The sequence below is a fragment of the Apus apus genome, chromosome 25, assembly GCF_020740795.1.
Source record: "Apus apus isolate bApuApu2 chromosome 25, bApuApu2.pri.cur, whole genome shotgun sequence".
In the NCBI taxonomy this organism is placed as follows: Eukaryota; Metazoa; Chordata; class Aves; order Apodiformes; family Apodidae; genus Apus; species Apus apus.
In genome coordinates, this window is record NC_067306.1 from 1,183,008 (window position 1) to 1,208,853 (window position 25,846).

General features: G+C 54.1%; 3 protein-coding genes across 3 annotated transcripts; 1 reads left to right on the forward strand and 2 right to left on the reverse strand.

Annotated features, from left to right (window-relative positions):
- Positions 1–76: 76 nt before the first annotated feature.
- LOC127394234 (translation initiation factor IF-2-like) lies at positions 77–1,102 on the reverse strand. Its single transcript, XM_051640076.1, has one exon. It carries the CDS (start codon positions 1,100–1,102, stop codon positions 77–79), a length of 1,026 nt encoding a protein of 341 aa, XP_051496036.1.
- On the forward strand, positions 1,032–5,700 carry LRRC3C (leucine rich repeat containing 3C). The gene is made up of 2 exons (XM_051640152.1): positions 1,032–1,090; positions 2,967–5,700. The coding sequence occupies exon 2, from the start codon at positions 3,045–3,047 to the stop codon at positions 3,822–3,824; it is 780 nt and encodes a 259-aa protein (XP_051496112.1). The 5' UTR covers positions 1,032–1,090; positions 2,967–3,044; the 3' UTR covers positions 3,825–5,700.
- A 5,342-nt stretch (positions 5,701–11,042) lies between these two features.
- Positions 11,043–16,685, reverse strand: ZPBP2 (zona pellucida binding protein 2). Its single transcript, XM_051640077.1, has 8 exons — positions 16,595–16,685; positions 15,850–15,930; positions 15,239–15,364; positions 14,546–14,707; positions 13,536–13,754; positions 12,313–12,398; positions 11,580–11,754; positions 11,043–11,140 (listed from the first exon to the last, which is right to left on the reverse strand). The coding sequence occupies exons 1-8, from the start codon at positions 16,683–16,685 to the stop codon at positions 11,043–11,045; spliced, it is 1,038 nt and encodes a 345-aa protein (XP_051496037.1).
- Between the last annotated feature and the right edge of the window lie 9,161 nt (positions 16,686–25,846).

Genomic DNA, 25,846 nt, shown 5'->3' on the forward strand with positions numbered 1-25,846 from the left:
GGCAGTGTAGGGGTCCCGGGGGAGTGTCTGGCTCCAGCCCTGCCCGGCTGCTCCTCTCCTGTCAGGTTTGGTTCTCCTAATTGAGTGGAGATCCAGGCCAGACGTCCGGTAAACGGTTTATCCTCCCCGAGTAGCGGGAGAATGTCTCTGCGCAGGGCCGGGCTCTCCCGCCACCGGGGCCGGGCGGCGGGCGGCCGACGCCGTCCTTGCTGCGGCACGGCAAGGGCACGGCCCCGGTGCCTGTGCCCGGTGCCCGGTGCCGGTGTCCCGCCGGGGCGAGCCCCACTGCTGCGGGGAGGGAGGCGGTCCCGGGGCCCCGGTAACGGCGGCCGCTCTCCATGGTCCTGAGCAGGCCCCGCCGGTGTCCCGGGGCCCCACGCGGCACCGAGTCCCTGCCCAGCCCAGCGACCCCCGACTTGGGCAGCTCGGGGCTGGGCTGGGGGCCCGCTCCTGTTCCCCCCACCCAGGGCACCAGGCTCTTGGCCCCCGCCTCCTGCCGCGGCTCGGGTTTCCCCGAGTAAGCGATGCCGGTACCAGGCGCGGAGACTGCGGGCGGGAGGGGCACCTTGACCCCGGAGTTGGGAGGGGGATGAAGTCCTGCTCCCCCCGTGGGGTTGGGGGCGGCGGGGAGCGGCGGGGGGCAGAGCGGGGGGTGCACAGCGCCCGGGGAGACGGGGCGGGCAGGGGTCGTCGGGGCTGCTCCCCCACGGGGTCGGGGGTGGGACGCGGTGGGGCTGGGGGCTCGGAGCCCACCGGGAGCCGCTGGCATCGGCTGACCCGGACTCGGGGGTCCCGACAGATCCTCACCGGGTCTCCCCTGTTCCCTCCCCCTGCCCCGGGCTGCGGTCTCGGGGCAGAGCGTCTCCCGGGGGCGGTTGGCTGGAGAGGACCCGGTGTGGGGCCGGGGGTGCTCGGGGCTGTACGGCCCCCGCGGCGGGGCGGGCCGGGGGCGGGGAGCCCCGGGGAGGCCCGGGCGGAGGATCCCGCCCACCGGCCCCGCCGCCGCCGGCTCCGGGCCCGCCGCGCTGCGCGGGGCGCGGCCGCTCCGGCCCGGGGCGCGGGGCCGCTCCACCGGGGCTGAGCACGGCAGGTGAGTCCTCATCGGGATCCCCCCCGGTATCCCGGCGCCGGGAGCGGGCAGGGCGGGAGGCGGGTCCGGGAGGGGGGGTGTTCCCGGCAGCACCGCGCCGAGCTGAGCTTCCCCCAGGGAAGCACCGGGGCTTCCCTCGCCCGCGACGCCCCCGGTGCTGAGCGAGGCCGGGGGGAACCCCGGGCATCCCCGGCTGCCCCGGTGGCACGGCGGGTCCTGCCGCCCGCACAGCACCACCGCCGCAGCACCCGCACTTCAACCGCCCTCCCCAGTGCTGGCGGCGACCACCGGGGCCGGGCTGGGGACCCCCGTGTCCTGCTGCGGGCTGTGGACCCCGCCGCTGTGGCAGGGGCTGGTAGTGTCCGTCCTAGCGGCGTCCGGGGCACCGCAGCTGGGGACCCTCCGAGCCCAATGTGGGGCTCTGGGGGACCGCATCCCATCCGTGGGGATGCCCCGGCCCCCCGGGTCTTGCAGACCCTGTCCTGGCTCCGGGCTCAGCCCGGTGGGTTTTCCCGGCTCTGTGCTCGCCCCCGGCAGCGGGAGGGTGGTCCCCAGGGCCAGTGTTTGCCCAAGGTTTCTTCTGGCAGACGTGGGGGGCTAGTCGTGCCCGCCCACCCCCGCCCCCCCGCAGCTGTGGAGTGGGGGTTCCTGGTCCCCTTTGGCTGCTCTGAGCCCTGATCCCCACTCGGGCACCTTGAGGAGCCGGGAGAGGTGGCAGCACGGGGGTGGGCTCCACGCTGGTGTGACCTTGGGGTGTTTTGGTGTGATGGTGCTTGGCAGTCAGGGTGCTCGCCTAGGCTGGGGTCCCCCAGGGCCACCCGTGGGTTGGCACCTCTACCCCTCGCTGGGGAGCTCTAGTTTTCGTCCAGATCAGGTCTGCTGGTGGCACGGTGCTCTGGGGGGGGATAGGCGCAGCAGGTGGGCTTGCCCAGGAGGTGCCCAGCTGGCCAGCTCGGGGCTTCCTGCGTCACAGAGCTTTGCCTGACAAGGTGCCATGGGACAGACACCCTGGTACGCTGGTGACTTGAAGCCGGGGACGGTGGGGAGAGCTCTCCCATCCCTCCTCAGCGGCTCTGCCATCCCAGCCCTGCTGGGGACGCTCTGGAGCCCCCGGACGCGGCGGGACCCGCGGCTGGGACGGGCGGGCAGCGCGCTCCCGCGCTCGGACCTGGCCCTTATCTGCTGCCACCACCCTGGGAACTCGCGGCACGCTCAGCTCCAGTGAATTTCCTTTTTCTGTTTTTGTTTCTTTCCTGCTGACGTTTTTCCCCTCCGGATAAAGGGCTGGATGGGGACTATGGTTACAGGGTGGTGGGGGCAGCCAGGGTGGCATCGGGCAGGGGACAGTGGTGCCCGGCCACCCACCTGTGCCGCTCCAAAGGGGAAAACTCCGCGTGTGTCTGCGTGTGCCCCGGGCACTGCCAGGAGCAGGGCCAGGGAATGGGAACCTGCTTGGCCTCTGCTCACACGTTTTCCACCACGTTCCCCGGGGGCTGCCTGGAGCCAGCGGCTGCTTGGCCGGAGCCAGGGCTCGGCGGCTGCTGCCGCGGGATGGATCAGCCTCTGAGCGAGTGACCAAACCGCCGGTGACCTTGGCGGGGCAGCAGTTCACCCCCGCCTCTGGCTCGGCCTGAGCTGTCCCCGTTTGTTACAGTCCAGCTGCCGAGAACAGACGTGCCTCTGCTCGGCCCCTTGGGTCTGATCCTGCCGAGCAGGAGCCCTGGGCCTGGCTCTGATGGCAGGGGATGGGGGGATGTGTGAGCCGTGTGGGCTGTCCCTGCACCAGGGCAGACGTGATGCTCACAGCTGGCACAGCAGCAGTTCTGCCTCCTGGCACTCCTGGCCTGACCCTGTCCCTTTGCTGTCTCCATCTCAGATGCACTGAGTCCAGCTGAAAACACCACAGGTGAGAGCCACTGGGCCAGTGGCCGCGTGACAAAGCCAGCACAGCACCATGGCGGTGACGGAGCGGGTCCTGCTCCGCTCTGTGACCATGTGGCTGCTCCTGCAGAGCCTCCTCCTGGCCTCCAGCCTCCGCTCAGCCACCGCCTTCCCCAAGGGCTGTTACCCCTCAGAAGAGGAGGGGCTGAAGACCTTCCGCTGCAGCAACGCTCAGCTGACCGAGGTCCCCAGGGACATCCCCAACGACACCAACAAGCTCTACCTAGATTCCAATCGAATCCCATTTCTGCCCCGTGATGCCTTCCGGGACCTACCCCTCCTGCTGGAGCTGGATCTGTCCCACAACGCCATCGCCAGCATCGAGAGCGGGGCTTTCCAGGGCCTGGCAGAGCACCTCCTGTCTCTGGATTTGTCTTCCAACAGACTGGTGTCAGTCAGCAAAGACACCTTTAGCAACCTGAAGGCCAAGGTCAACCTCTCCAACAACCCCTGGCAGTGTGACTGTCGGCTGCAGGAGCTGGTCCGCGCAGTGGACCTGGCAGCCGGCTCCTCGGGCGGCATCATCTGCCACTCCTCGGTGCAGGAGGAGCACGTGGGCAAAGCTTTCCTGCAGGTGATGGCTGACACGGACTTCTGCAACCTGTACAAAAAGACCACGGACATCGCCATGCTGGTCACCATGTTCGGCTGGTTCGCCATGGTGATCTCCTACCTGGTCTACTACGTGCGGCAGAACCAGGAGGATGCCCGGAGGCACCTGGAGTATCTCAAGTCCCTGCCCAGCAAGCAGCGGAGGTCGGAGGAGTCGTCCACCATCAGCACCGTGGTGTGAGGCACCGGCTTCCCGCAGGACACGGGGACCCGCGGAGCTGGGGGAGGGCAGGAGCTGCCAGGAGCCACAGTCACTGCACAGGAACAGTCACAGATCCGTTTTGTTCTCCTTGGGGAAGCGGCATCTGGCAACGGGAGCCATGGCCAGGGAGCACCGGGCCAGGGAGCGCCCGGCTCTGGCAAAGCAGCTGCGGGTGGGGGTGGTTACGGGTGGGCACGGAGCAGCTGCAGCACCTGCTGCTGCCTCTGCTCTCCAAAGAACCAGAGAGACCCCCGAGCACCCCCCGGGGTGCGGCTGCTGCTCCAGCCCACCTGGGCATCCAGACTTCATTTAACATTTTTATATTTCCTTTGCAATGATCCCTTGGGGCATTAACAAAATGGGTGTTTTAATCCCTCCCTGGCTTTCCCTCTGCTGCCCGAGGGATGTTCCCTGTGCTCCCGTGGGAAGCACAGGCCTGGCTCCCTGCCTGGATGGGTGGCAGGCAGGGCTGGCTGTGGGGAGGAGCGGTACAGCCACCAGGCCAGTGTCCTGGTGGGTCACCAGCCCTGGGAGAGTGACAGGTTGTGACCACAGCCCAGCAGGACCAAAGGGCAGGGTGGGAGGTGGGGACACATGCATTGGGAAAGGCAAGAGGCAGGTCTGGGGGTGTCCTGCTCCAGCAATTGCACTGAGTGGTGCTGCCTCATCTCCTGTCTCAGCCCCCACTGTTCCCCACTCCCTTCCTGGCACCCCTGGGCCAGGCAGAGTGAGGGGCCTGGGGGCCCTACTGGGAGATGGGGTGTCTGGGGGCAGCCCCAGCCCCTTCCCCATCAGAGCACACATTCCTGTGAGAGGCAAATGGGGAATAAGAAGCAACTGGGAGCTGCTGAGGGATGTGGGTGCTGCTGGAGGGGAACTGAGGGGTCCAGGCGGTGGGTCCAGCCCTGCTGGGATGTTGGGGGGAGCAGGTTTCCCCTCAGTGCTCCCCGGGGACTGCGCAGGTGGGTGTTTGCAGCACCCCAGCCTGCTCTGACCTGGCACCCAGGAGAGCTCCCACCTCTCCTGCCGGGACTCACCAGGCTGTGACCGGTCACTGTGACGGGGAGTGGGGATGGAAGGAGCTGTCGTGGCTCCTCCGCCCTCTCCCCACTCCCACGCCGCTGGCAGGAGCCTGATTCTTCCCTAAAATGCCCCAGAGTCCCTGACGTTGTTGGCAGAAGTGAGACCAGTGTGGGTGGGGGTCCGTGCCCACCTTTGGGCGTGCAAAGTCGAAGCGGCGACTCAGAGCAAAGCTAGAGCAGATCCAGGCTCTTCCAACCGGGTGTCTGGTCCCCAGGAGAGCTGGTTTTGCTGGTTTTGCCCTTTTTTTTTTTTAAATACCAACTGAAGCTAAGTTGCCTTAATTCACCAAGAGCACCAACCAAAGCTGCCTGAACATGCCCCATGCCAGGCCAGATCTGGCTCCAGCCAACCTGGCATGATGAGGTCTTATTGCTGGGACCAACTTCAGCCCCTTGGTGCAGGCAGCGTTTGGGGGGGCAGGGCTCAGCCCCCCGTTGCTGCCTGTCCCCCCGGGGCCGTGTGCTGGGGCTGGCAGGGGCGGTGCCCATCGCACCCCCCCACAAGTGCCTCCTTCCCCCTGCAGACCAGGGGCTCCCATCACACAAGCGCCTCAGCCCCAGCTCCCAGCCAGACCCGCAGCCCCACGGCAGCTCCCCCCGACCCCCCCTACAACCAGCTGCGGAGAAAAGGGGCTGGGGGGGACTGGACCGAGGCACTGCTCTCATGCCCGTGGCGCTCGGGGACGCCCGGGACCCTCTGCCCCCATCTGTGTTTTGTTTAAGGGACCTTTTACGTTCTTACTTTATACCACAATAAAATTGCTTTTACTTTGGAGCCGCGTGGGGTGTGTGTGTGTGTCCGTGGGGGCCCCGGAGCACCCCGGGCCACGGGGACATCCAGGCTGCAAGGGAAGAACAAGGGGCTTCCACAGCCCTCCCTGCGTTCCCAGCGCCGGGTCAGGCTCAGCCGGTGCTCCCGGGCTCTGGGAAACGTGATCCCGGGCGCTGCGGTAACCCGGCCCCGCCTGCGGGAAACGGACACCCCGGGCTCGGCTCCTGCCAGCGCGGCCGCGGCCCCGGGCCGTGCCCCGCCAGGACCCCTCGGGGCTCCAGCTCCGCTCCCCACCGCCCCAGACCTGGGCACCGCGTGGCACAGGGGACAGGGACCTCGACGGCCAGGAGGGACAACCCCTCCCGGGTGCTCGCGGTCCCCCCGGTCCCCAGCACCTTTCCCTGTGCGGTGCTCACCGAAGTCTGGTGCCACCAAGGGTGAAACCTGGGACCTAACACGGAGCGACAGCTCCTGCTCGGGGGACATTAACCTCGTGTGTCACTCGGCTGCCTCCAGACGCAGCACGGCCGCGACAGCCCGCAGCCCGCAGGCTCCCGAGCAGATGGCTGCTGTGCCCTCCCCGCTTCCCTCCCCGGGGACCCTCCTCCCGCTACCCCGGGAGCAGCTGGGGAGGGCTGGGGGGCAGCGGGCCGGGCACCCCGGCTGTCCCCATGTCCGCGGGGCTGGGACTCCCTGGGGTCCTGCCGGTGTCCCCACACAGGACTGGACTCAGGAAAGTGTCTCCAAGCTGCTCCAAGCCTTGAGTTGGCCGGGGAGGGGACAGTGGCAGCCGTCCTTGGGGGGTGGTGGCCGCCAGGGAATCTCAGGAGGTCCCCTGAGACTGTCCCCAGGCCCAGCGGCTGCTCCGCGTGGCAGGGCCAGCACTGCCTGGTGTCCTGCAGGTCTTGTCCCCAGCTCTGTCTCCTCCTGGGTCATAAAAACCTGCACTAAGCTTTGGGAAGATGACTTGGTCTGGGAATGGGGGGGAAATCGGGTATTTAATCAGGTATTGCAGGGAATGGGGAAGAACAGAAAACCAGGATTACGGGAATATTTCGGTCTTGGTGGGTTCAAGGGGCTCGGGGTTGGAGCCAACACTTTTCCTCAACCAAGGCAACATAATCATCCATTTTAATACAGCATTTCTGAATAATCTGTTCCTGATGTACTCTGGATTTATCTGCTGGGATCAGCAGCAGGAGAACCAGCAGTGTGACCTCCCTGGGGCTGGTACATCTCCCATCTGGACTTCCCAGGTGCTGTGCCCCGGGTGGGTCATTCCTGGAGCCTGGTCCTGCTCCTCCAAGGGAGGAAAACGTGTCACTGGGACGAGATTTGAGAACTGGGAAGCCAGGAGGGCAGCAGAGGCATCCCAGGCAGGCAGGGCCTGTCTCTCCTCACCTTCTGCAGGGCTTGTGTTTTGGGGGGAAGGCAAGGCAGGTTTTTTCCCTCAGCATCCACGGCCCCAGATCACATCCTGAACTTCTCACTGATTAGATTTAGAGGAGGGAAGGAAGGATGTCTAATTGTTTAATTTCCACAATTATAAAAATATTTATAAATAATTAGAACTGATGGCAGTAATTACCCCGTGATTAAAGCTGGGCTACACTTCATCAACGGCCCTTCAGTTCTGTCGACTTATTTATTTATTTTCACCATAAAAAATCCATTTACAGCGGCGCTGCTGCCAATAATGAATCACACTTATTCACTGCCTGCAGAGGCCTCATTAATCCAATGAGGTTGCTTGCTACGGGATCGGTGCTGGGCAGAAAATGTGGTCGCTGGACTTGGGCAGGAGGAAATTTAATTTCAGTGGAGAGGAAACCACAGCAGGGCTGAAAATCTCAGCGTCTCTGCCGGGGCCTTGGCGAGGAGCTCAGCCCGAACCGGCTGGGAGCAGCTCCCGCATCGCTGGGCTTTAAAGATCAGATTGTCCCTGTTAATAAAAGAGGGCACCTGCCCAGGGATCCCGAGGGAATCTCTGGCTTTCCAGGCACTTCCCTGCCTGGGTGGGAGCCGCGGGGCTGCCGGCACCCCCAGGGGCTGGTGCCCATCCTGTGGGAGCTGGGCTGGGCTGTGGCACCCAGGGCCTGGCTCCAGGCTGGGATTTAGGTGCCAGGAAACAGCACAAGTTCACTTGATTTTTTTTCCCCCCCTGGTTCCGGTTCAGCAGAGCGCTGGAAAAGATCTGTAATTTTATATAAATGACAGGTCCCACTGAGGAAGGGCCTTTGTCTTTCAGCTCCCTGCCTTGGCTCTGCCCATGCCCTTGATGGTTCATCCCTCCTCCTTGCCCAGAGCTGCATCCCAGGATGTCCCCGTGCCACCCAGCCCGGAGCACCCACAGTGCCAGTTATAGGTTCTTGGGGACAATGACACCTGTGGCTCTTGGCCAGGCTTCAGTTTCAAGACATTTTCAACCAAAGCACCTCCTGGACTGTGAATTTCCAGGGGATGGATTATCTGGGACTGCACCCCCTGTTTCCTTGTCTCAGACCCTCCCCCCCATCCCAGGTGTGATGAATTGTCAGGATTTGATCCCAGAGCACCTGGTTCTGCTCCTCCCTCCCACCCCACAGCCCTTCTCCTTAAATTTGCCTGGCCAGGCTGGCATGTTCCAGTATGTCTGGGAAAGCTGGAGGCTGTGCTGGTGTCCTGGGCAGCCCTGTGACCTGTTTGACTCCTGTTGGTTTGACTTTGGAAGCCCAGCTTGCTTTGGGCTGGTGGAAATGTTCTGGGGTGCTGGGAGACAACATTCCCACTGGATCAGAGGTGTCATCATCATCCTGGTGGATGTGGTTCCATGGCCATCGTGGTGGTGAGTGCTTGATGATGTGGTTGCTCCTTGTTTCTCAACTGGTTTGTTCTGGGGTGGGTCAAAGCAGCTCTGATGGTAGAACAATGGGCTGAGGCTTCCAGCTGGAAGGTGGTTGTTGTCCTTGTGTGCTGCTGGTGGGGAGGGTGGAAGACTGGAGAAGGGGATGGGAAGTTTTAAGTTCTATGTTTATAATTTGTGTGAATTCTTTAGTACTTTTGAGGTGCTGGAATTGTCCCTTGTGGAAAGAGGTGAGAGCTGGGTGGTGGGGGCAGGTTAAAGCTGGGATTTACAGGGCTGAGCCACCCAGGGGCTCCCACACCTCAAGAGAAGGGTGTATAAAAATGGAGTGGAGCAAAAATAAATGAGGATTTAAAGCAGTGAGGAAGGTTCCAGCAGTTCCTGGTGAGCTGCTCCAGCTGGGGGAGGTGGAGAGCAATGGTAGGAGGCAGGGGTGAGGTGAGAGCTGGTGCCAGGAGCTTGTGAAGCCTGTGGTGTGACAAGGACACAGCCATGGGGAAGAGCCAGGAGCAGTGAGGGAAGGTGGGGTGTGAATCGAAGATCCTGCTGCATTTGGGATGTCAGAGGCAAGGGGGGGAGCTCTGGGTGGAGCGAGAGAACTTGCACAGGGAAGGTCAGAGGGAACCATTTCACATCAGTTTGTCAGGAAAGTCTGCACAGAATTAATGACACAAACTCCTCTGCAGTGCAACGTGGAAATATTTGACCTATTGTTCTACTTTTAAGTCTTGTGGAAAGACTTGAGGCACTTTGAGAGCTTCCTATAGCTCCAGGTTTTAGGAGCAGGGAGTGTGTTCACTTCTGTCTCACCACTGCACTTAGTACCTACTGAGTGCTTCTTTTCCCAAAGGACAATTTATGCCCCTGGCATTTCTCTGTCATTCCTCTGCCATGAAACAGGCCACGGGACACGGGCAGCCCCTGCTGAGCCTGTCTCTGATCTGTGGGAGCCTGAGCCACACGGTGTCCAGTTGGCACTGGAGATCAGCGGCCTTGGGGCACTTTAACTGCTCATTTCAGTACATTTTGTCAGTATTTAATAAGTAATGATGCTGGAAAGCTCAGAGCGTGGTCTGTGTTCCCCCCCCACCTCCTGCTGTGTTCCTGTCAAAATGGATAAGTTAAACTGGGTTGAATCTGGTCGATTTTTGGATGAATACCCACCAAGGAATTTCTAGATGCCATAAGAAGTTGTAGTGATGGAGAAGGAGGGGCTTGTCTTGCTTGACTTAGTCCCACGTAGTGCAAAAGAGAAGGGAATGGCTCTGTGCTGGGAAGCTGGGCTGGACACGGGGAGGCTGGGAGGCAGCAGCTGCTGGCAGGGAGCAGCTCCCAAGGCTTGAAAACAAGTCCTGAAAATTCTAGTAACTCTGCCATGGCCTGAGGAGCCTGCGGGGAGCTCAGCACCCTGCAGGGGCTGGGGAGAAGTCAGGGTAACTTGTGAAGCTCTTGGAAGTAGTAAAAGAATCTTTCTTAATTGTGCTTTATGAGCAAAATGATGGATTGCTGCAGATCCAGCAGGTACCCTTCAAAAGCAGATCCCAGAGTGTCTGCTCTGGAGAGAACCCTTTTCCATTATCTCAGTGCTTTGGCAATTTGCATCCTGACTTGTTACTCATCCAGTGAACTTGCTGGGAATGTACAGCTTGTGTCTGAGGATCATCTGCTTGTCCAGCACCTGGGGCCAGCAGGGCTCTGCCACCGGGATGTGATGCAGCTGAGAGAGGCAGCAACAAGCAGGGGGAGGAGGCTCCACAGCCTCCCCACTCCCCCCGGCTCCTTCTGGGGAGCAGTGGACAAGAAGAGAACCAGGAGAGCTGGGTCTGGCATTCTCCTGAATGCTGGGCTTTAGACCTTGTTATTAACCCTCTCTCTGGCCATGGAGACTTGCTGACCCTCTGGAACTGGCTGATCTTTGAGGTCCCTCCCACCCAAACCATTCTCACAAGTGCTGTTTCCAGTTTAGCACAGGGCTGGCTGGAACATTTCAGACAGAAAGAAACTGAAAAGCAAAGGCAAGGGCATTTAATGCTTTTAAATCACAAAGATTAAATACTTCTATTAGTATCTGCTAGAAATTGCTCACAGAGACTCTGGCATTATGGCACATAATTCCACCACCACTCTCTGCCACCTCTCCCTGAATTGTTTATAGCTCCTTTATGTTCTCTGAGCAAACTGCAGCTCAAAGCTGTGGTGTGTCTGGTGTCACCACCAAGAAACAGACTCTTGGCACTCTCAGCCACGTGACAAATGTCCTTTTCACTGAATTATTTCACCTTGTGTGAACACTTTGTTTTAGGCACCATTTTTACAGTCTCAAGTGGTCTCTGAATGCAGAAAACCTAGAGGTGCATGAATGGAGGCTGTTTTGCAGTTGTTCAACAGGAATGTGGAATTCCAGAACCAGCAGCTAAAAATGAAAAGAACATCACAAAACCAGCAAAGCTTGTTCTGCTCACACAGCTGCTCTCCAGCTTTCCAGGTCTGTCACTGCTCCATTAGCAGTGTCTTGCTCCGTACTTCTGGACTTCAGGCTTTGCACAAATCTGGCAGGTCACATCGTTGTTAGGACTGTAAGTTCCAGGCTCACAAACAACTGTGAATAGAACAGAGTTGGAGTCTCAGCCCCCCCACCCCTCCATGGGCCTTCCCAGAGCTCATTCTTCCCAAGTTCCTGGGGTTGCCCCTCGTTACACCCCCCAGCTCCAGCACTAGCAGGAGGTGCTGCTGGCAAAGGGCCTTTTGGCACAGCTGAGAGTGTTCCAGCAGCTCTGCCATTAGGGTGACTTTCTAATTTGCTCTGTATCCTGAGCAGAGTCACTCACCAGTGACTTGGAAGGAAAAAAAAAAACACACTTCACCACTTCCACTCACTCCATCTGGAGACACCAACAAGCACCACCAGCTCGTTTTGCTGTTCCTATCAGTGGCTTTTCCAAAAGCAGAATGGAAATACCTCTGCTTGACACTGATCTTTTACTGACCTCTCCCCAGAGAAACCTGGGACCAGATCAAATCCTGTGCTTGGCCCTTACCACAGCAGTTGGCACAGAGCCTGTGGGTGAGGTTGTTCTTCCCAAAACCTGGTCGACAACTGTCGATGGGAAACACTGAGAAACTCTTGTCCACGTAGTGAATTGAAGGAACAGTTTCAAACTCCGCCAAAACAGATGTCATCTTCTTGAAAACCTCTTGAATTCGATCTCTTGCCTAAAGTCCAGAAACATTAGAAGAATAAAACAATGAGCTGGCTCTTCTTGGGCTTGAAAATGTCAGTAAATACCTTGTTGTCCTGATTCCCCACTTGTCACCTTAACTGGGAGTTGTCCTTGGGGTTCAGGGGGCCTGGGACCAGCCCCAGGTACAATCTGATTGCATTTATTAACATCCAGAAGTCAGAGAAGAGGTTTAGGCTAAATTGTATTCAATTTATCAACTCATAAATAAGAGATTTAATTTAGAGAACTGGAGGGTCAGTACACTGATGGGAATATTCAGGTTTACAATTCTTTACTCTTAGAGGTAAATATAAAGGGAATAATAAGCCTGATTATTTATTTTTTAAAACTGTTTGGATCACTTTGACCTTTAAAAACAGCTTTCCATCCTGAAGGGAATTATTTGAAATCCATGAGTTGTCATTTATAATGACATTCATCCCATCAAATCGGGGTGAAGCTGGATTACTGGATTACTACCATCTGTAGCTGCTGAGGCAGAAACGTGTGTTAAACAGGCAGGGATGACCCAAGGGTGGCTGAGACAAACCTTGTGAACTCTCATGTTTGTCACGTCTTGACAATCAGAGGGGGCCTGGTGGCAAACTTCTTCCCATCCTGGTGCAAAAGGGTTGACTGTGGGTTTGGGGAAAAAAAGAGACACGTGGTGAAGAACAAACTACATCGAGCTCAGTCCCTCAAGCAGGTGCTTGCAGGGTCACTTCAGAGACATCAATAAATCCCATTCTGCTCTCAGGGCCTCCCTGTGCTCATCCTACTCTCTTAATTTTGCCTCTAATTTGTGAAGAATGGGTGTTTTTTTTCTTTCACTTGTCACTTTGTGGTCAAGATCATGTTTTGCAAAAGTTCTGGCTGGGTGTTTTTGGGTGATGAAAAATGAGTGAGTGACAAAAGGGGGGGGGAAACCTCCCAGGTTTGGTGCTGGTGGTTTCTCTCCAGTTACTTAAATCACTTTGTTCCAGTAAGAGTCAGAGGTCAAAGCATAAAATAATGGGGGAACTATGTGCTGAGCTGGCAGGAAGAAGGGAACCACGTTCTCACAGGGTACCCTCAGGTTAGGACTAGTCTTGTGTAAACTTAAAACCTTTGGGTCCTCAGTTTGCTCTGAATTATTTGTGACTTTAGTGAGGGGGAAAAGGCCACAAAACTGTTCCATAACCTGTTGGATGGTTCCCTCTTGGCACATGATGACAACAGATACAGGAGAGAATGTGGTCAAAGTGTTAATGAATAATTTCCTTTCCTCAGTGATAAACCATCTCTAAATTAGGGCAGCCACCTGGGTTGATTGAAGGTGTTTTGCAAGGCCACACCAGTGTTACCAAAAGGGACCTGTGAGGCTCTTGCTTTTAACCTCTGAGCAGTTTCCTAGAATTAAGCAAAACCACAGAGGTCACAGACTTATTAAAAAATAAAATAAAATAATGGCAAAAAAAATGAATAGTTTTCCTTTTGCAGTTACAGTCATGACAAAAATGTGGCATCTTATCTGCTGCCTCCTCCCAACAGTCCTTCCTGAGTGAGCACCACAAAATAACATTTCTCCCTCAGGTTGCACCAAGTCCAGTCCTACAAACTCAACATATAAACTGCATTTTAGCTCCATCTGTGGGCTAGTAAGAAAAAATACAGGGACTCTGAAAGAAAGCAGGGAAACCACCTTCAGAGGTGCACTTGCCTCTTGTTTACAGTACTCTCAGGTTGGTTGTAAAAATAAATGATCCCTCCCCAGCGGCCCCGGAGCTCTGTTACCTTGGAAGCTGACAAACAGCTCGTGCTGGAGACCTTGTTCTGGTGTCCTGATATAGTGGCATCTGTAGGATGACTCTGCGAGGTGACAGGTCAGATCAGAGATCAGGTCATTTAACATTTTCTTCAGCTTCTCAAAGAACTCCTCGTTGGCTGCCAGCTCACACGTCTTTGTAACGAAGTGAGCAAACCCCTGGTATGTGTGGTCAGCTTCCCTGTAGGCTTGAAGGAAAGGGTTTGTGTGAGTTCTGGGCTGTAATCACTAGAGGGATCTCCTGCAGAAACTTACCGTCTCCATCGTGTCCTTTGTGTCTGAGATACAGGCTTTTATTCAAAAGTAAACAAATAAATAACACTCATTAACCAGAACAGAACAAATCTGGCCCTGCCAGAGCTGACTCACATAGCCAGGGATGTTTGAAACGCAGAGGAATGGAAGTGTTTGTGTTGGGAGGCTCTGCTCCCAGGGACCAAACAAAAAAAAGGGGCAAACAGTGAAAGAGCAGAGCACTGGCAGGTCTGGGAAGGTGTGGAACTGCCACGGGCTGGGGCTGTGCAGAAACACTCTGTGCCATTCCAGTGTGGGGCTGGATGGTTCCTGGAAGGATTGTAGGAGTCAGGGCTCCTCAGCTGGGTCTGGAATGTTATTTTGCAGGTGGGGGGGGATATTGGAAGGGGGCTCAGGTGCTGCAAGGGGCTCCTTCTGCACCAGCAGATGTTCCCTTTGGGAATCTCTGTCTCAGCAGCTTCCTCTCAGACCTTGGATATAACTGGAATTGTTGGAGTTCACTTTGTTCTTAAGAGCAGAGATTATTTTATTCTGAGTTGCTGTATATTCCTGGCAGCAGCTGCTTAAAACCTTTCCCAAAACTGGGGGAGTGTGTGTGTGCTCACATGTAAAAATGTTCTATTCTGGGATAAAATCTTAACTAATTTTTTTAATCAAGCCTTCACAAACCCACCCAACCACAAAGGCCACGAGCATGAGGGTCCCAGTAAGTTGCCCATCTTACCATATACCATAAATCTGTATGTCTCAGCCTTTTCTCTCCCTTCTTGTCTTATAGTTGGCATGATTTTGTGAAAAAGAGTGCAAGTGTAGGCTCCAGACATCCACTCCTTGAAGTCCATCAGAATCAGCTTTCCTGTTTCTTCAAGTTCCACATGTTTTTCCTCTAGAACAGAAACAGGAAACACTTGATGACTGGAAATGCTCAGTTGCTGATGCTCTGCTCCTTGAGAAGGCTGGGAGATCAGATACTGCTCCTGCCTGTAAGGACACTGGTTTGTCTTAAGTCTAGAACTGATGACCTTCAGGACTCATTGCAAGTCTCCTCCAACCTCAAGCGTTTGAAAACACTAAAGAAGAGAAACCTCCTGTCAGCTCAGAGCTTGTGGGAAAATGTCACAAAGGACCAAGTGACTATTTGGACCCCCTGTCCTATTGCAGGGTGGCATCCACAGAAACCAGGCAAATATGTGATTTCATGCACAGTGATCTACTCAGCCACGTGTGGTTGGCTTTTTGCCTTGTAAAAAGAAAAGAGAGAAACTGTTTCTCCATCTCAGCATATTTTCCTGATTCCTCCCCCCCCACCCCCAGGGCAGAGGCTGCTTCTAAATTTGTGAAGTTGTTGGTGACTGGGGAAAAAGTGGTGAAGGGAGGGAGGGTGGAAGTCCTTTCTAGTCCAAACAAGGTGACTGACCTTTTAGCTTCTTTCCATTTGGACCAATCCAGAGGTACTTGGGATCTATCAGTTCTTCCTGAGAAAGAGCCAAATTCATACACACTAGAACTGGGCTGTTTGAGGACACCTTGACATACACGTTCACTGCAATGCAAGACACTAAGGTAAGTGATGGGAAATGCTTATACTGAACCAAATCACCCAAATACTCATTTCAAAACACCTATTTAATGTCATGCAAAGTTTGTTTTTCATGTATGGCCCTGAAAAGTGCAAGGTTAATCTTTTATTAATACCACAGAACTGTCCCCAGTGTGGTTGGTGCTGACTGTGTAGGGGACACACAGATCATGTCACAACAGCAGATCTTGAGCTTTTTGCAGAGTGGGACCGTTATTTAAATTTTCAGAAGTGCTTTATAGTAGCACTGTGGGACAAATCTATTTTTGAACATCCCCCCCTTCCTGTGCACTATCCAGATCATGTTCTGGAGTCTCCAGCACTGTCCAGCTGAGCTTGGTTGTGTCACTTTCATGTGTAGCAGGGTCTACACCATGATCACTGTACTTAAAACTCCATTTTAAAAGTCTAGTAAGACCTATATATGTATCTAGAACAGACAAGTTTACCTTCATGTTTGCTGTCACCATAAATATAGTTATGTCTCATCAGATCAACAGGATATTGCTCTTGCTGAGGTACAGCTCTCACTGTAGGGAAAAGGACTCAGAATTTAACTGCGAGAATCAGAAATGTGTAATTGTCACCCTGTTTACTTTGTTCCATGGAGTGTTTCTCTGGCCTCTTTCTCTCTCCCCACACCTTAAAGCCAAGGGCCTCCCCACTTGTTGCTGGGTTTTGTTGCTTTAGTGCCCAGGTTGCAAATCTGTCTTGATACAGCAGGTTCTAGCCTAGCTGAGCCTTTCTCTTTACAAAAAGCCAATAAACCAGTTACAAAGTCTAACTGGAAAGCTCAGGCTCTTCAAGATGACCCTGAGGAGAAGCAGGATGGGGCAACAGGGAGACTGGGAGGGTGCTGAGCCTTCAGGCCTTTGCCTTTTGGAAATCAGTGGGCAGATGGCTAGGCACGAGGGTTCCTGTTGTGAGAGCCCTCCGGAGATCTGGAAATCATCCTGTCTCTGCTGGGCTCTGAGGGTTTTTCCAGGCCGTGGTGGCAGATAAGGCAGCCCTGGCAGGCAGGGCTGGGGTGAGAGGGAGGCGGGCAGGGGGACCCGAACCTTCCCTTCTGGGAAGGGCTTTCCCGTCCTCTGCCGCCGGGAGTGTCCTGCAGAGCGCAGCTGCCCTCCCAGGGGTGCCCCCCGCCCCACGGCCGCCCTCGGGGATGTCCCCGCCGCTCGCTCCCTCCCTCCCTACCTCCGCTCAGGGCTCCCAAGCCGGTCACCAGCAGCGCCAGGGCCCGCAGGAGCCGCCCCGGGGGGCAGCGCGACCCCCCGGCCCCGGCCATGCCGCCCCCGCCCCAACCGCCGCAACCGGCGCCGGGCGCGCGTCCCCCCGCGCGGGGCCGGGGCCGGGGGGTCCCCAGCTCCTCCCTCCTCACCTCTCCTGTCTCTCCTCACCCCCCCCCCCCCCCCCCCCCCATGCTTTTCCATCCTCTTCTCACACCTGTTAGTGCCCCGCAGCCCTGCCAGCCCCGGGGGGGGGGGGTCTCCTTGGCCGCCCCCCCCGAGACTCCGCGTCGCGGTGGTTTTGGGCTCGTCTCCAGCTGCGTGAGCAAGGGGAGGAAACTGCGGGGGGAGGAGGGAAGAGGTTCAGGCCCGGGCTGTGCTCGGGGTGCTGAACCGGGCCCCGAACGGCAGCGCCGGCCGGGCCGGCTCGACGGGGCGGGGGAGCCCGGAGCCGCGTGCGGGGCTGCGGGTCCCGGGCGGCTCCTTGCGGGACCAGGCTCTTTCGGCTTAAAAAAACCCCACCAAACCCAACAAATATTCCTGCCGCTGGCTGTGAGAAAGACTGAAAGTAAGAGCCGGGCATATCCTGTTGGCCGAAAAATAATGGCACTTCATGACTTTTAAGTACAGGTGCTTTGTTGTGCGGGGGTTGGGTTGGGGTTTGGTGTTTTTTAAGTCAGTTGCATGTTTTGGAAGACTTTTTTAATGACTTCTAAGTTCTCACAAGTGGGAATGTTTTGTTTCCAGAGTGAGTGTTATAAAACCAGTCGGGGAGCAGCTGAACAGGGAGCAGAGGGGTTTGGATTTGGCCACGTTGCACATCATGAGACGCTCGAGATCAGGAGCTGTGGCCAAGCCTCTGGTCATGAGCTAAATGGTGCTTCTCGTGCAGCCCCAGACCCTGCCAGTGTCCAGAAATGATGAAGTGGTATTTGCATAACAAATATGGAACCAGCCAACACAGGAATGATAGTTATTTTGGTAGATGGCTGTGAAAGTTTGAATTCGATGCTTCCACGTACAAAATGCTTCAGTTCAGTGTTTTCTTTAATGAAGCCTGCAAAACAAAAAAAAGTGAGAAGGCATCAAATTATCAATGGAAAAGGCTTTTAGTCAAGCCTGGTGGCATTTTAAAGACTTGTCCCTCTCATTTTGGGCCTTGCAAAACTTGATTGCTGCTCAGCGTGGGCACTGCCTCATTATTTCACTTCTGTCTCTGCAGGGAAACAGCCCCACTGTCTTCTTCCTTAGACCAAGACATCGACTCAAGTAGTTGGTTAAGGTACAAGAACTATGTCAGGATTTTCATTTTTAATTTCCTTGAGCTGCTGAGTGGTTGATAGTTAGGACCACCTCACAAGACCTGTGTTCCCATGCAAATGTTTTCAGTTTTACTCAAGGTTACCAGTTTGTGCTCACACTGCACAGCAAAATGATTCAGTTTTTAACGTGTCTGCTATTAACTAGTCATATTTCAATCTGAACATCCTCTGTTCCTAAGGATGTTTGCAGCCTGTTGTCATGTCACTGGCCTATACAGCCCATCAGTCTGCAGCCTGTTAATTATTATAAAATAGTATTTTTACTCTACAGCTTTGTCTGCAGTTTTGAATCTTTCTAAGCCTTGGCTCCTGGTCTGTGTCAAATGACTCATTCCTTTTCAAGTTTACAATATTTCTGAGTTACAGGCTGATAAGTTGTCATTGCAGGCAAGGGGGGGAAAAAAAAATCTGGTTATCTTTAAGAACAGGGTAATAGTGGGGGAAGGATTTAATAGCCGAAAATGTAAAATCCTGTATTTCTAAATAAGTAGGTATTTTTACTCACAGCTGAAGCTCTGGTCATAGGAAATGATAGAAGCAGAAAAAAAATAATCTGAATTTGATAATGGTGTGAATAGATACTAAAAAGGCAAATGTTTTATCCTAGGAAATATGAAGAGAGATTTTCAGGAGTACAGGATCATATGAATGACCTTTGAAAGGCTCTGGACACAAATCCTGGGACACAGAACAGAATTCTGCCCCTGGTCTTTCAGGTGGGTGATCAGAGGAGGGCCCTGATGAGCATAGAGGCCTTTCTTAAAGGCTGGCAAACCCAGGCTCTTGGTTTGTGCCCCTGAAATAAAAGCAGGGAGAAGACAAAATTGATTATCTGATGGTAAATGTAAGTGAGGGAAAGTAAAGGTTTAAATTAGAGAATAAATCTGGCAGTAAGAAAATGGCTGTGAATAATCCTGGGATGAAAAACAAAGGGGTTTCCAATCATCACACAGGAATTAGCAGAGACTTGGGCTTGATTATTCCAGGTATCTTTTTAACACTTTATTTCCAGAATCTTTTTCCATGTGCTGAAAAAGTTGAGAAGCAGTCATTGACACTCCATTAAGTAGAAGGATCCTCTTTCCATGTTGTCTTGTCATGCACCTGAGCTATGATAATTCACGCTCACTTGGTCTTTGGTGATTGGGTCCATTTGCCACTTCATTCACTTCTGGATCCCCAATTCAGGGGAGGATTGTTACAGGTTTCTGGACCCCTCTGTGGAAAACACATGTAAAGGAAAAAAGTGCATTAAGCCTCCATCCATCTTCTTATCCCAAAACATTCCTTTCTCAGTTCTAAAACACTGCTGAGTTGCAGGGCCATGAAAACCCAACCCAAACCACCATGTGATGGGATAAGCATAAAACTGTAATAAACAGGTTCAGTGATCAGCCCAGGGGTCCAGAGGGGCAGCTGCCCTGGCTGTGCTGGAGATCATCCCTGAGTTCCACCCACAGCACCTCAGCTCTGCTGCTTTCCTTCTCGTCCCTCAGCTGCTTCTTTGACTCATTAGAGTTCAAAGCTGCAAACACCAACTATATGGATGGCAAACACCCCAGGTACAGGCTGTTCTGTGCTGAGCTGAGATCTAGGCCAGCTCTATTTTTTTACATTTTGGGGGGGGCTTTTCTTGGTAATAGCTCTGGGCTTTGGGTGAAGCAAAATGCCACAACTAGTGCTTAGCTTGCACGTGAAGTCAAGGCTATGTTGGATTGGCACAGCTCACACTTCCTTGTGCATCACAGAAGGGTTTGAGTTGGAGGGGACCAGTAAAGGTCACCTGCTGCCACCCCCTGCCGTGGGCAGGAACGTCCTGCCCTGGGTCAGGTTGCTCAAAGGCTCATCCCAGCCCTGTGCAGAGTGAGCTGCCTGCTGGACTCTGATGTATAAAAAATATAATTTGACAATCCCCCAAGTTCTTTGAGTGAAACTAATATTTGCCTTAATTTATTAAACCATCTTAACTTCATTTCTTTTCTAAATAGCAATGCTATTTTGTTAAGGAAAAAGAGCTAACAGCTATTTTACTACTACCTCAGTTATTTAACTCTCATGTGCAGTCCAAGGAGTGTGTTCTGTTAACAAATCATGCCCAGAAAGCAACATTTGCGTGACAGCTGAGGCTGCCTTAGCACGTTTACATGGTGTGTAAACAGAGCCAGGACAAACTGCACACAAAGGAAGTGAAGTGTGTGGCAGAGAAGTTGCTCCCACGTGTGTGGGCACAGCAGCACTCGATTGCCACACCAGTTCCAACAAAGGCTTGGGCTGCTTGGCCCTGCAGTGGGAAACAATGAGGGGGAAGTCTGCTGCTGCCCAGCAGCTCCCTGTGCCCTGCCCTGCTCACTCCCTGTAAGGAGCTCTTGTCCAGTGAGTGACCTGTCCCAGGTCATGGCACGTGGCTTTCCTGTGCTGTTCTGGGTGTCAGTGCTTGCTGTGGAGATGAAGGGCTCCCTAAATCACCAATTGACATTTTTGCCTGGCTGGGATTATGGATCTGTTTTGCTGGGCACCCTCTGGTGGAAGGGCTTCCTGGCAGTGCTGAGATGGGGGAAATGGAGCCCACTGCTCATCAGATCCCTTGTGAGGGCAGATGTGGGGTGGAGGAACCCCTGGGCTGGGGTCTGTGCCACCACCTGGCTGCCTTGGCCTTGAAGGTGGGAGGTGGCCAAGCCCTCAGGGCAGGGTCACTCTGTGGGGTTGGTTTCTTTCTTCTGGAGCTCCACTCTTGTGAAGTGGTTCTTCTTGGCTTAGTGGTGGCCTTGGCAGTGCTGTCTCAACTGTTGGACCTGATGGTCTGAAAGGTCTTTTCCAACCAAAATGTTTCTCTGGTTCTGTGATTCCTGGCACTGTCCCTGCCTGAGGACCTGCCCTGGCTTCTCTGCTGTGAAGCCACCTCTGATGGAGGGCAAAGAGCTTTATCTCCCATGAAGCCGTGAGGGAGAGAGTTCCCGCGTTGAGTTTGGCCCCTCAGTGCTGTGTGGGCACAGGGACGTTCCCAACTCTGTCCCTGGGCTTCCAGCTCCAGGACCCTCTGGCCACCTCTGAGCTGCTGCGGCAGAGCTGGACCGTGTCAGCCCCTGCCGGGAGATGCTCCTGGCGGGTCACCGGCCCTTGTCCCTCGGCTCCCTGAAACACACGCTTCCCCCTCGCCCTCCCCCCGTTGCTTTCCTTCCCGGGGACCGAGCCCGGTGCCGGTTCCGGGGCCGCCGCTCAGCGCCCGCCCCGTCCGGATGTCGCGGCGCCCGCGGGAGGAGCGGCCGGGCCGGGCGGCGGGGACCGGGGACGCGGCGGGGACCGGGGACGCGGCGGGGACCGGGACCCGCGGCCGGAGCATGGAAGGTGAGAAGTGCCCCCCGACCCTCCCTGCGGGCCCGGCCCCGCCGCTGCCGGCAGCAGGGACCCCGCGGGGCTTTCCCCCCTCCCTCCGTTTCATTTCGCGAGCATCGCGACGTGGATGATGAAGTTGGTTTTTCCAACCTGCTGTCTCCGCTGTCTCCGTCTTCAGGCTTTTCTCGAGTTCCAGGGCGTGGTGGTTTCTTGCCGCTCGGAAAAGCGCGTGTGTGAGTTTGGGAGCGGAGCTCCCGGGTCACTGGGCTGCGGGGAACGCGGGGTGACCGCGTCCGGAGCAGCCTGGGAAGGGATCCCCGCTTCGCTCCTTCTGAGGTGGATGCTCTGATGTTAGCGCACTGTTCTGAGGGCTCCAGTTCAGATTCTGCTCTGTCTTAATGACTTGAGGTTTCTGGTTATTTTAAGTTACCTGCGGTTGGTTTGTTTGTTGGTTTGTTGTTTGTTTTCAGTCTCTTCTCCTTTGCTAAAGGCTTAGAAAATGTTTGTATTTAAATAGTTGCTTTAACAGAATCTGACTGGAGACTCTCCCTGCTGGGAGATGTAACCGATGTCCTCAAAAAGCGGGTCTGGTGACAGGTCAGCACTTAAACACAGGCTCGTTTTCTTGGGTCCCTGGTGTGTCTTCTGGGGGGAGGAAAGCTCTTCAGGTGTACCAGTAATTTTAGTCTCTGATTAGAAGACAAGGGCTCTTCTGCCCTTACAGCTGAGATTATTTGAGAACTCTCTTTTTTATGTTCATGTTTCTTGTACAGTTAAAGTTAATATGCAAATAATCCTTCAGGTTTCAGTTCTGTTGGTGGGGTTTCTGAGGATCAGTTACTTGTGTTTGGGATGAAGTTAATGTAATAGGGTTAACCTGATCTCTCTGGATGCAGTGACTGCTGAGCTTCTCTGTTTCCATGGGTGTTGGGAAAATCTTGGTTCCACTGGAGTCAAGGGGAAATTTGCCCCTGAGGACAAAGGGGTGACCCTTCTGTCCTCGATTTCTGTGCTCAGCCTGGTCACTGACCACCAGACAGACACTGGCAGCAGTTGGAGACCTGGGTCAGGGCAGCCCAGATCTGCTTGGTTGCATCTCCTGACTGGTTTGGCTCTGCAAAGATCTCAAGAACTGCCCTCATGCTGCCATTTCCACTGACTCTGCTGGGATGGACCTGTGGAAGTAGCAGAAGATATTCTGCTCTTTTCAAAAGGTCACAGGAGAAAAGTGTTCTCCTTCGCTGATCAGGATTCCTTCCCAAAATGACACGTGCACGTAAAGGGCCCATATTTCATTCCAAGTCTTACCTGGTGCTTAAGAGCAGCCAAGTGCTGGAGACCCTGTAAAGAGTTTGTTTGGTCCAGGGACCTTCTGGAGAAAGCCATGGAGAGTGTCAGTGCTGAAGAAGGCTGGTCAGAGGGGAAACCAGACAGACCTTCTCTCTCGAATGGTTCAGTGTGGGTTGAAGGTGAAAAACATGCTGGGGTGAAACGTTGGCTGCTGCAGAGTGCAAAGGCAGTGGGTGTGCTGTGAGCACTTAGGAACAAGGTTGGGGGGCTGCCTGTAGGGCAGGGGCCAGGGTTGGTGTGTGGTTCATTTGGGCTTGTGCCTCTTAAGATGGTGCAAAGCCAAGGAAAGCAGCTGCGTGTGCTCCACGTGCTGTGACTGAGCCTGTGGGGTTCACAGAGACATCCCCGTCACGAAGCTGGTGGGCTGGGAGCTGCAGCTGGCAGTAAAGAAAGGCAATATTCTGGTTTCTCTTTGGAGGCAAGCAGGTAAGATTGTAATAATTCAAGACGTGCCTCCTGTTCCGTTGGCTACAGCTGCACTGGTGAGAGAAGGGAATTAGTGTGATTGTTTATTTGCCAAACATCCATTTTGGGGGGTTAAAACCACAGGTTGTTGTTGTGTTCCTCCTGCTAACTGGTCAAACACCAGGCTGAAGCATCCATGCTGCTGGGTGTCACGATGCCATGGCACTTTTTTTAGCAAGATATTCAAATATCTTTGCTCACTTGGCTGTTGGTGTAGAACCAAAGGATTGGTTGGTTTCAGCAGCCCATGAATTTTACTTCTGCTTTGTGGGTGTCAGCCCCAACACACAGGACGAGTCTCCCTTCCATGCACCTCAGACACTGGATCTCTTTCAAGCTTGGGAAGATAACGTGTAAGTGATTTCCCCACCTTGTGCTTTTCTGAACCTTAGGTAGAAACTTGCTTTTCTTTGTACAGAACTGGGGAGGAAGCTTCCCAGGCCTCCTCCTCCTCCTCCTGGCACACGTAGGTGACACAGTGAAGGATCTGGTTTAAAATACTTGGGGAAGAAACCCAAGGTTAGATGTGGAGACCACTAAGGCTGTAAGAAGCTGCTTGAGACTTGGTATCATAAAGCAACCAGGTACTGGTGAGTGGGTGTTGGAGGCTTGAAAGGGCTACAGAGACTGGGATGTTTGTCAGCAGAGAAGAAAGATTCACAGTGTGTTGTGCTTATCTCTTCAGGAGCACTGGACAGTCCAGCTGCCCAGCGTGGACAGGAACCTGTTATGCTCAACCAAATGTCAACACATACACAGAGCTGGTCTCAGCATTCAATGATGAGTGTTGGAGGACTGGCTGGACAGGTCTGGCTGTGCTGGGCTCTGGGGGGTTCCCCTGTGGTTCAGCTGGGCAGGGAGCAGCCCTGGGGGGTCACGCTGCAGCACCCTGAGCTGCTGCCACCCATGTCCTGTGTGTCCTCAGAGCAGTGACTGTGCTTGGGAGCTGTCCTGGGGGTTCTAAACGAATGTTAAGTTATACAGACATAGATGCAGAATCACCTGCTTTGAAGCAGGGACTCCAAGGTTTTGTTTCAAGACCTCCTGGCACCCTCAGACTGACACAACTGCTGCAGTTTCCAGGTCCTACCTCTTCCCCCCCCCACCCCAGGGACCCTTTCTGCTTAACCCTGGGGCCCTGACCAGCTCTTTACCCCCCAATGAGGCAACTGCCCAGGATTTATGAATGCAATTGAAATCCAATTCAGGTTATTACAGAATAGTGGGAATTTCATTGTCTTGCCCAGACCTTAATTATTTGCACAATTACACAGGTTTGTGTCGTTTAGGTATCTCTCTTATTGCAATGTAAAATTAAAATCAATGCTAGAGTGAATTTTGTTCATGTACCATGTATTTACTGATGTTTCCCCATCACTGTTTGCTGTATAAATTGGTGCATTTGCTGCTTTGTACCTCACTTGCCCTGCCATGATAAAATGAAACAAAGACAAATTAAGAGCTCCAACTATGGAGTTCATGGGTCTTATTTATTTAATTTTAAAAATACAGGTTTGGTAAATATTTGAACTTTTGTCACTTAATCCCATGACTGTCTGTATGACACAGGGCAACACTCCTGGCTGTAATACAAGACACCTAATGAAAAGTTTGCATTAGTGCTAAACTTGCAAGAAAGGGCAGGAGCTCTGGTTTAATTTTAGGACGTGTTTCACAAGTGCTAATATCTTCACAGCCTGTCTCCAGCCAGGAGTCACACCCCTTATTAGACCCATGATTGAGAAATGGGAGCTGAGTGCTTTTGTCTAGGAAACAATAGACCCAAGCACTGAAAAAAAACCTTTGTTGGATAGTTCTGTGCTTTTTTTTTTTTTTTTTGTCTTTGGGCATCAGCCCATCCCCTGTCTGTGCAGGTTTTTGGGCAGTCTCTGGTGCTGGGCTTCTTGGGCTGCAGAGTTAACAGAGCTTTTGTATTTTGACATTGCAGAGACCACAGAAATGTTCCATGTGCAGTGGTGGTAAAGGCAGCTAATGATGGGGTAAATGTCACTGGTGGTTAACACCTCATGGCCACTGCATGAGTCTTCTTCTTATGTAACTGCCAGGAATTAATTTTATGAGTCCTGGAGCTATTATTTTTTTATGTTTAAAGATGATAAAAGGTTTTCTCTTATGTACAAAGAAGAAGAAAGAAGCAAGAGGAAAGGAAAGAGGAAGGAAGCAGGTAGCTGTGGCACTTGAGCCCTCATGTCAGGGAGCTCTGACAGCAGCAGGACTGGGTAAAGGTTTATCTGGACAGGTCAGGTCTGTGTCTCCAGCTGAATTTGGGCACTGGAGTGGGAGGCAGAAATACCTGCAGCTCAGGGTGTCTCCAAAGCAGCCCTGCTGGGTGCTCAGCACCTCTGGGCACCTGCAGAGGGAGGTCTCAAGTCTTAAAAAAAAAATAATGAAAAATCCCTGGTGTGATCCCAGACAGAATTTCACCATGGGAACTAACCTTGCATTCCTGTGGAAACAGAGCAGGTCTCAAAGACAAGGATTTTTCCTTTGTATTGGAAAAGGAGTGTGAAAATGCCTTGTACTTTGGGCTTGAGAGAAAAGCCCTTCCCAGGGGGGCAGAGCTGAGCCCCCAGGGTGCTCAGGGAGCTGCTGAACCAAAAGTGAAGTCATTCTGTTCTAGAATTTTTTGAAGCTAGAAAATAATACTCAATCTCTTTTGTGCACAATGAAGCTGCACAACGAGATGTAACGAGGACTTGATGTTTATTTCTTTGAGAACTTTGCTTTTT